The sequence below is a fragment of the Aulonocara sp. 'chitande type north' Nkhata Bay genome, linkage group LG19, assembly GCF_057382095.1.
Source record: "Aulonocara sp. 'chitande type north' Nkhata Bay isolate Kocher_YH1m ecotype deep benthic linkage group LG19, A_spYH_male_GT1.1, whole genome shotgun sequence".
Classification (NCBI taxonomy): domain Eukaryota; kingdom Metazoa; phylum Chordata; class Actinopteri; order Cichliformes; family Cichlidae; genus Aulonocara; species Aulonocara sp. 'chitande type north' Nkhata Bay.
Window position 1 is genome coordinate 27187807 of NC_141362.1, and position 9714 is coordinate 27197520.

The window sequence follows — 9714 nt, forward strand, 5'->3', positions numbered from 1 at the left end:
TAAGTTCAGTATTATAAATTATGTATACTATTATGTATTATATAATTATATATTAATTATATAGCAATCGCAGTTTTGCTTTGCTGCTCCAGGACCTGGACAACTTGTTGTAATTCTGCTCTCTACCAGAAAATGCTGAATGAGAATGTTCCATCATCAGTTTGTGCCCTGAAGCTCAAGCACACTTAGTTTAGGCAACAGGACAATGATCCAAAATGCACCAGTGTCCACTTCTAAAGGGGAAGGGAGAAAAAAATAAGTGGTAAAGTCCTTTCAAGCTTGAAAACTCAGTAGATGTACCTATGATATCAATTTGAATATCCTAGGTAGGCTAGGTAGGCAAAAAGCAAACAAAGAAAAAAGAAATCATAAAGGTGTTAAATACTTTTAAAGATCTTAATAGTATTAAATTTATATTACCCTACTTCAGATCAAGATGGCTTTAAGGAGCAGTTTGAAACACATATTGACCAGGTCACATATTTGTGGTGCCAGATAACTTTAATTATCTTTTTTTTTTTTTACCATTTTTATATCTCACATTAAAGGTGTGCTGGTTGCAGCTTAGTCAATTTTATCACTTGATTTGCTGCCTATTGTTGCTCATTGAAAACAATGTTTCTCACAAGTTCACAAACTGTTCACTGAAATAAAACAGTTGCATGAAGCACAGATTATATTTAGTCTTTTTCACTTTGGCATTGTACCTGTGACATACGGCACACCAATGAACAACATCACACAGGAAAATGTTCTTGGAGAGCATGCCATGGAACCCGTACTCATTTCTTTTAATCAATTTTAATACCTTTCAAGAATTTACATAAGTACCATCACTCAAACATTCATGACTGGCATAACACAGTGCACGCAGAAACTAGTGTGGTTACTAAATGAGTCTTGGACAGTGAGGAGAAAAAAAACAAAACTTTTGTTTTATTTTAAAGGCTTCACTCAGTCATCATGCTTCAGCTTTCTGATCTTTCCCTTGTGGCGGTCAATCTCGCGCTGGAGACGTTCAATCTCCTTTTTGTGGTGATCAATTTCGTCCTCATGGTGCTGCTTTAGTGCTGCCAGCTGCTCCTTCTCCTTGCGCCTTATATGAAGAAAGACAGATATCACGCAAGCTTATTTTCATGTAGAAGAGGTGGAAAAAGTGGACAAAAAACTGTCTCTATAAGTTGAATTTCATACTTGAAGTACATCTCCTCCTCTGCAGCCTGCTTCTTCCCCATGGATCCACCTGCCTCTCTGATAGAGCCTCCACCACCACCACCTTTCCCGGCACCTTTACCCAGCTCACCCAGCTGAGTGGGTGGGGAAGTATTTAAGAGAAAAACAAGTTTAGTGAATTAACTCAGCAACAAGCAAAAAAATAAACAAACCCCAAAACCCAATAATAAATGCATAAATAAAAAATAGAGCTCTGAGTATTTTCTATAAAGACATTTCTTTAACAGATGGCAGCTTAAAATTAAACATTTCTTAAAGTTACTTTCTTTCTCAACTTTAGTGATCAGGGCTTTCTGTGTGATATTAAGGTGAATCTGCTGGACACTGTGAAAACAAGCCCACGTTGAAGGTCAAGGTTTTATATTTTTTGAGTGGGTTAAAAGGCTTCTTTGTTTCCAAGGTGATAATGGAGATATCTCGAACAGACCAGAAACGCTTTTTGAGCAAAACCTAAACGTCTGAGAGGACAAAGCAGCTCACAAAACCAAATTCTTTTTCTGAATAGTCTGACAGGTGGCAGTGCATACAAAATTAACCCCCTTGGCATATATAACCTATAATTATTAGGTAATAATGTTCAATTAGAAAGCTAATACCACAGTGCTACAGCAGGTGAACCTGTCATTAAGGTTTTCAGCTAGCAAAAATGATGAGGCTAAACATGTCACACCGCTGTATAACGGTTACACGGTATTTGCAATGAAGTGAGGCGGTTGCAGGACGTTTATTACCTGGTCGGATGACATTCTCAGCTGTGAGGTGACAAAAGTCCTGATATTAGGCCTCAAAAACCTCGCCATGTTTATGAAAACACCACTGACAAGTAGTGTCGAGCTTGTCCTTGTCCACAAAAATACACCACAGGACGGCGCCATTATGTCCAAGGCGGGGGTGCCAACAGAAGATACGTTAGTTCAATTAAATGATACATTTAAAAAATCTATTCATACGATGATGTATTATTTCAATTTATCTGCTAAATATATTTCATATACATAACATGGAATAATAACATAGTGCAGAAAAAACACAGTGTTTAATTCCCGCAGTGGTATGGTCTTAAAAATGGACACCGCATTGCCTCTCTTTACGTAGCAGCTGACCTTATAATTTTTGTTATGCTACATACCAATAACGCAACACGATGTGTGATTTTTTTAATTCATTTTTTAATTAATTTAAATACTATATACATTCACAGCTAGTGAACAAAAAGGGGTTTAAAATGTTTTTTAAACAAAAAAACAAAATCAACAATAACAATGGTTATTTCTACTTTTTTACATAGCTTAATTAAATAACTTGTGAATTGGGTTTTTTTAAAATTGATATTTTAGTACACAGTAATTTTTTATCTAAAGAAATAAGTTTATAAAACATCAATTTATTTTTAAGCTGAGCATCAGGATGGGGAAGAAAGGGTATTTAATTAACTTTGACCATAGCATGGTTTTTATAAGTACTTCAAAATCTGCTGATCCATTGGGAATTTCCCACACAACCATCTCTAGAGTTTACAGAGATTGTAGGAAGGCAACAGTAATTCAAATACATGAATGTACATGCCAAACCATGAACCAGATGGGCTACAGCAGCAGAAAATCACATGAGGTGCCACTCCTGTTAGCTAAGGAAACTGAAGCTACAAATCTCAGAAGCTCACCAAAATTGGAAAAAAAAAGAAAAAAAATTTCCCCTGATCTGATAAGACTTACCTTTTGCTGTCATATTCATGTTAGGGTCAGAATTTTTAAAACAGCATGAAAGCATGGATCTGTCTTGCCTTGCATTAATGGTTCTGGTGTTGGTGGTGCAGGGGATATTTTCTTGGCATCCTTCTAGCCAAAGATCAGAACATCTCTGTACTCACATGACCTCGAGTCTCCAGGTCTCAATCCAATAAAGCATATTTGGGATGTGGTGGAACAAGAGATTTGCTTCATGGATGCCCAGGAACTGTGTGATGCCATTATATAATTATCAAAATCTCAGGAATGTTTCCAGCATTTTGTTGAATCTATGCATTACAGATATGGTGTAAAATGCCTCAATTCATACAGAGAATATATCTATATGAATTAAGGCAGTTTTGAAGGTATAAAAGGGGTCCAACCAGGCTGTGCCTAATTAAGTGTCCAGTGAGCATTTTGTGTGTGTGTGTATACACACACACACACACACACACACACACACACATACATATATATGTAAAATTAAAAATATATTCCAAAGTCATCACTGGATGTAAATCTTATCTTTTGTGTGATTTTCGCAAAATTTTTTCTAAGTAAAACAAGCACCCCAAATAAGATAAATGCTTAGAAGATTTTATTCAACACTGCAAAGAAAGCATACACCCCCTCTCTGAGCAAACCAAACTCTGGCTCACGTGGTGAAATCTTGCCATCTCCCTCCCATAAGTCCCCTATAAATACTTTGCTTACCAGGTATCGCTGGCATGAAACAAAGAGAAAAACCAAACAAAAACTATGAAACTCTACACGAACTTAAAAATTCAAATCACATTCAACATTTTTTTTTTCAACAATTCACTCCATATATCATTACTCTAATCACCAAAGTTACATATGTACAGGTATGGTTGGACCCTACATGACAAGCAGGTGCTTAAGAAAATTAAAACAGCAGCCCCTCATTGCATGTAAAAAACAAAACAAAAATAACACGTCTAATGTAATGTTCAAACGAAACATTTCGCACCGCTCTGTTCACTAGGTGATCATTATGGGTACAAAGAGGAGAATTGGAGGCACTCGTATTTTGTCACTGTGACAAAGAATCTACAGAGTTTCTCTTTAAATAAAAATTAAAAAAAGCACTGAATTGATTAGTAGACTCATGAATATTCACTTGAACTTGACAATAAATGTTGCACTTGCTGTACAAATCAATCTGGCCCGTGCATCTGTAAAAAGCATTGTAATGAGTAAATATACTGTATGACTAATCATCTTAAATTAATATAAATAAAAAAAAACAACTTAACATTTAACAGCCAAATAACTTGTCAATTTCATTTGAGCTTCATACTTAGAAGGGAAAAAGAATGATGTACTGAATAAATTGTACAAAAATAAAAGGATTTCTAAAAACAAATCTATGAGTGCAATCTGAGAAATCTGATATGTGCTCTGACAATTGCTTTTTTCTTTACACGTTGTCCAGATCTATCACACACAGCAAGTGTGTAAATGGTTTTTCTGAATAAAAGAAAAAGAACAGTACAGGCTTAGATTTTTTTTATGGTTGCCTTGTGCTGATATGTTTTGGTTTTGTTTAAAACTAACTTTCAAAGAAAAAAAAAACAAAACAAAGTATGGCAAGTGAAGAAAAGGATAAAATAAGATAAAATTTGCTAATGGGGGGCAGAAGGGAAGGAAAAAGACCAGGGTGCATCACAGGGCCAGGAGCGGTCTGCGGAGGCCCTTCGGAGGAGGCAGCGGTCGCCGCTCCCCCTTCCTGCCCCGTCAGTCTTGCTTGGTGTTGCCCAGTGCTCTGAGGCGCTCAAGGAGAGGAGGGTGGGAATAGTGCCACATGGAAAACAACCAATCAGCAACAGGGAAGCCCAGGTTGTCTTTGTTCAGCTTGATGAGAGCCGAGTAAAGCTCTGAGGCTTTGCCCATGCCGCGAGCAAAAGCATCTGCCTGGAACTCAAACCTGCGACTCAGGACCGTCAGACAGAAAGACAGAACCTACAAAAGCGAGGAAGAAGAGAAATATTTAAACATCTCAAAACAACAGGGTTTAATTATTCAAACTTTCATGATCTCACACATACCTCGTTGTAAGGAGAAAAGATGAACTGGAAGATAATCATCAAGCCTATTAATGTGGGCTGGCTGTCATCGAAGCCAAAAGCTACAAACAGCTCCTTACGTCCAATCAGAACAGCAAATAAGGAGAAGCACAGGAAGGAATTCATCTGAAGAGATAAAAATAGATTCAGTTCAATCTCTGAATGTCTGTAGTATGATCTAATCAGGCTTTTATATGCTTTGGGATAAAACAAAAAGACATCCATCTGGGAGAAATCACCTGACTAATGACGATATTCTTGACGGTATGACCAAGCTTCCAATGGCCAAGCTCATGACCCAAAACAGCAAGGATCTCTGGGTTGTTGCATCCTTGTTTTTTGTTCTGTGACAGAAGATTCAAAATCAGTCACCTAAAATTTCCAACAACATCAAGCCTAAACATTAATACATTTAATACTTTGGGCTTTTCCCAATCCTTTATTAAAGGATTTTAAAAGCAAAACAGAGCTTAATGACAAAAAAGATATATATCTTTCAAGCTCTCAGACCAGTTGTTATCAAGCAAAAATCAACCAAAGTGTGTTTCAAGACAAGTAAGAATACTCTGTCTTTAAAAGTGTTTTTATGAATCAAGTGAAATTCTTCGCAACCTTGGGCTTGGCTTTAGACTCGCTGGATGTCTCATCACTCTCTGGCTGCTCAGGCTGTGACTCTCCAGCCTTGTTGAGCGGCGAGTAATCCTCCAGCAGTGTGTCAAACAGCACAATGCGTTTGTTCTTGAAGAACCCGTAGAAGTATGCATTGCTGTGTGAAGAACGTTTAGAACCTGGAAACAAGACAAAAATTCATGGATCTCCAACCAACCATCGCTCCACAATGTAAAAAAAAAAAAAAAACAACATACTAATGATTGCAATGTAATAATAAGGGGCTTGATAATGTAAGGAAAAGACTCTAGAACAACAGAGAGAAATCCCCAACAAACGACCCACAATGAGCAAGCACTCTGTGACAGTGGGAATGATAACTAAAAAGACACATTCAAGACATACCTTCAACTACGTAAATTTTGGTGAGGGGGAAGCTTATGCTCTTGGCCATGGCTTCGATATCTGTCTTTAACTCTCCATCTGGCAATGGTGTGAATTTGTCAAACAGGGGAGCAATGTAATCAGCATAGATGGTTACAAGTACCTTAGAAGACAGAGATGACAGGATGTATTACAGGTGTAGTATCAACTATGTACTTCTTTTGAGTTTCTCACTAGTTATCTGACAAGAAACCCATTTTCTTATTACACAGTGATGCATTTTCAACGTTTTCACAGAGCAAGGCGAATGCGCCACTAACCAGAGAAACGACCAGGGTAAAGAGCCAAGCATAAATGAAGAAGTAGTCTCCGCCGATCTTTATGATGTACAGCAGCAGGGAGGTCACAGGAAGCAGGATGCACTGAGTGACAGCAAACTTCTTCACGGCATCTTTGAGGAAAAACCCCAACGTCTGAGAGGAAGAGCAGACATTAAAAGAGAACAGAGTAAACAGGAGATTAATACAGTGTGTTAGAGTTCTGATTTCTTTTTACTTCTTCACAGATTCTCCGGTCTTTGAATTCATTTTGGGTTTAAACAGACAAAATTTCACAGTCAAAAACTTCAGTCCATCAAAGTTCTTATTACATTTTAAATCGTTTGTGTTTTTGACATTAAACAACAAAGACACAGCTTCAATATGAGCTCTGGAGCCCATCAACTGTGGTAACTTCAATCCAATCAAACTCAAGTTAGTCTCGGCAACAAACAGTGAGTGCATTCCAGCCAGTGTACCTGCTGATTAAAGCCGTGCTTCTCCTCAATGACGAAAGTGTTGTACAAACTCCAGGGGAGTCCAGTTATAGCACTGAACAGGGTAGCAAGCGTCAGAAACACGAGGGACTGGGTGATCTCGTATTCTGGACCAAATCCAAAGCGAGCAGTCACAGAACCAGCGACAGCCCACAGAAATGGTATTCCACCCAGTAGCAGAATCAGCTGAAACCGTTTTGAGCACAATATTTTAAATGTGTGGCATACAGAATGAGTTACTAGGCTAAAACAACGGTGTCTTTTAGTTAAATGATCTTACCGTCCCCTCGGTCTCAGAATAGAGTCCAGACCAAAAGCTGAAGTTGCTTTTATCCAGCTGGTAAAGACGTGACTTCTCAAATGTTTCAGAATCCATGATCTTGCCCAGCTCCTGCGGTACATGGGTTGTTGTTCTATATATCCTCCTCTGCAGTGTAGGAAGACGTGCGCATAAAGTTACATTAACAGTGAAAATCATCAAGGTACTGATGTAGGGATCCAATGCGGTCAGTGTAACTGTCCAAGTTACGTATTTCAGATGTGCATTTTTCAAGTGTTAAACTCAAAACTTGACAAGTATCACATAATATAATCAATACTAATCCAATTTGATGTTTTCCTTTAAATATGTGTTTCAAAGAGCAACTTTTTAACTTGTTGAGTCAATACTATACAATCGTGTGAACGATATTGCAACAATTCGACCTTTGAGCTGGTAGGTGAGGCCAATAATTTGTGTGGGGGGTTTTTATACTAGGGATACCAAAATCTACTTTGAAGTCTTTTAGCTCTTAATCACTAAATTTGAACTAAAGAAATTTCACAGAACAAGTAAACATTGCCTACTGCCATGAATCTAATGATTTACAGGAAGGCCAATTGTGTTTGATAATCGTGTGAATCCTTGTCCATATTCTCATAAAACTTGCTCTCTGCACTCTTTCCATGTGTGTACTAGCATATCAAGACTACGTGATAATGTTCTCGGTTAAAGACGTTCTCTGTATTATTTGCTACATCAGTTCCTGTTCCTAGAGGAACTACACCCATCCCAACACTGTCGTGAGATACTTTTCAATGTGGCTTAACTGAAGTGAATAAAAAAATGTTTTAATAGGATTCAAATAGCTTCATATTTCACATCCACGTGTCTGGGCGTGAAATAGACCAGTAAACATTTCCAGCAAGCTGATTATGGACTCATAGCTTTGTGGTTTCGTATTAAGAAATCTTACGCTGTTGTGTTTTGAAACTAAATACCTAGAATACTGAATAGCAATAAAAGTCTAACCCTGCTAAACGGACCCCTTGGTCGCATCACATATTCAACTGTCAGAATATCCTATATTAAATGCAGACTTTATGAAAGACACAGCTCATAGTGAGTTCACGGGAGATTAAAATCAAACGTTTTAACCACTGTCAGCGGTTCGTTGATTTACGCTCTGCTTTTATTATAAAGCAAAGGGATTTAATCTGGTAAACAATTGACTCACCTGTCTGTAAGAAAGATATGCCTCCCAAAGGTATACTGTCCATGAAAACCCTAGGACAGCGTAAAATATCTGCTTTTCCACCGGCAGGTCAAACATAGTTTCAACCATCTTTGCTCTGTTACTCTAGCAGTTAGCTAAGCAGGCTAGCAGCTAATTAGCTTCCGCTCTACACACACTCACAGACAGCTCTTTAACCGTGAATTATGGGAACTATGCCCCTCCGTCAAATAGACAGATACAGACTAAAGTTTAGATCTTTGCATCCAGTTTTCATTCCTAAGAAAAGTCTAGGCTTTTACAACTAACATCATTCCATTCATCTCAACTACCGAGCCCGTTGGTTATGCGTATCAACGAATTCGGCACCCAAAGGAACGTCTTCTATAACTTGGTTCCGCAGTGGATTTTCTTAATTTGACTGACTCACTAAAGAGTTCAAATTTTTGTATTTCGAGAAAACACCTTTATTTCAACCCCCATTAATAAATATTCTACACAAATATTCGTGTAAAATGCAACTACGAATGCAAATGTATATTCACACTATTTAAACTCCTAATAAAGCATAATTTATGGTTTTAGAGTATTACTTCTTTTTTTTTAAAGCACTAGAACTACACGTTTATTGCTGGCGGTAGCGGCCCCATTTATCCCATGAGCATGATAGCTAAACAGACGTGGCAGCGCAGGAAATGTTGACTTTTGCTACTTAATTCCTCTTCTCGGTTCATTTTGATTATTTACATGCAATCACCACCGATAAAATAACGGTTTTTACTTCAACACAACAGGAAACGTGTCGGATCCTGTACCACACCCATTTTATTCAGTACAAAGTACGCACACATATAAAGTATATATTAATGTGGCTTTTCATATCTATATAAATATGGATTTAAATAACTAATAATTTACCTTTAATTAAAAACACTTTAGACATGTAAAATTTTAAATACTAAAACCACACAGCTGCCCCCAACCCTTCCCGTGCACAGAATCTGTTTATTTGCAGTGTCGCATCTGCAAATTTTAACCACACATGTGCCAGGCAAACTGGATTCTGACAGACCTTCCGGCAGGGCCTCCTGAATACTTCTCATGAGCGAATACTGTAATTCACTGAAAATTAAGCCCAAAGAAGTGTTGCACAGCTAACGCTGGACTGTTTGGAGTTTAGGAGTTTGGGACTATAAACGATGTCCGTCTTTGCCTGATCCATAAAATAATGTAAAGCGCTAAGCTTACTTTTTCAGTTAACAGTTTTAATCTGAGGGAAGACAATAACATTTACCAAGAAATAAGAAAATTAGTAATTTACTTGGAAATTTAACAAATTAATAAACAATCCAGAGAGTCAAGAC

The 9714-nt window shown here is 37.6% G+C and overlaps 2 protein-coding genes across 2 annotated transcripts; both read right to left on the minus strand.

Moving 5' to 3' along the window:
- Nucleotides 1–767: 767 nt before the first annotated feature.
- Nucleotides 768–2130, minus strand: atp5if1b (ATP synthase inhibitory factor subunit 1b). Its single transcript, XM_086274748.1, has 3 exons — nt 1965–2130; nt 1195–1307; nt 768–1096 (listed from the first exon to the last, which is right to left on the minus strand). Exons 1-3 carry the CDS (start codon nt 2106–2108, stop codon nt 955–957), a joined length of 399 nt encoding a protein of 132 aa, XP_086130874.1. The 5' UTR covers nt 2109–2130; the 3' UTR covers nt 768–954.
- A 1416-nt stretch (nt 2131–3546) lies between these two features.
- Nucleotides 3547–8731, minus strand: zmpste24 (zinc metallopeptidase, STE24 homolog). Its single transcript, XM_086275773.1, has 9 exons — nt 8354–8731; nt 7138–7284; nt 6840–7043; nt 6364–6516; nt 6065–6206; nt 5663–5838; nt 5290–5394; nt 5033–5176; nt 3547–4946 (listed from the first exon to the last, which is right to left on the minus strand). Exons 1-9 carry the CDS (start codon nt 8459–8461, stop codon nt 4722–4724), a joined length of 1404 nt encoding a protein of 467 aa, XP_086131899.1. The 5' UTR covers nt 8462–8731; the 3' UTR covers nt 3547–4721.
- Nucleotides 8732–9714: the final 983 nt, after the last annotated feature.

Excerpts from the sequence above, each read along its gene's own strand:
- atp5if1b (XM_086274748.1), bottom strand. The coding sequence starts at position 2,108 with ATGGCGCCGTCCTGTGGTGTATTTTTGTGGACAAGGACAAGCTCGACA. Across the intron at positions 1,308-1,964 it reads TGAGAATGTCATCCGACCAG|CTGGGTGAGCTGGGTAAAGG; the intron begins GTAATAAACGTC and ends CCACCCACTCAG. Across the intron at positions 1,097-1,194 it reads GAGGAGGAGATGTACTTCAA|GCGCAAGGAGAAGGAGCAGC; the intron begins GTATGAAATTCA and ends TCTTCATATAAG.
- zmpste24 (XM_086275773.1), bottom strand. The coding sequence starts at position 8,461 with ATGGTTGAAACTATGTTTGACCTGCCGGTGGAAAAGCAGATATTTTAC. Across the intron at positions 7,285-8,353 it reads CATATCTTTCTTACAGACAG|AGGAGGATATATAGAACAAC; the intron begins GTGAGTCAATTG and ends CCTACACTGCAG. Across the intron at positions 5,395-5,662 it reads AGTCTAAAGCCAAGCCCAAG|AACAAAAAACAAGGATGCAA; the intron begins GTTGCGAAGAAT and ends CTTCTGTCACAG.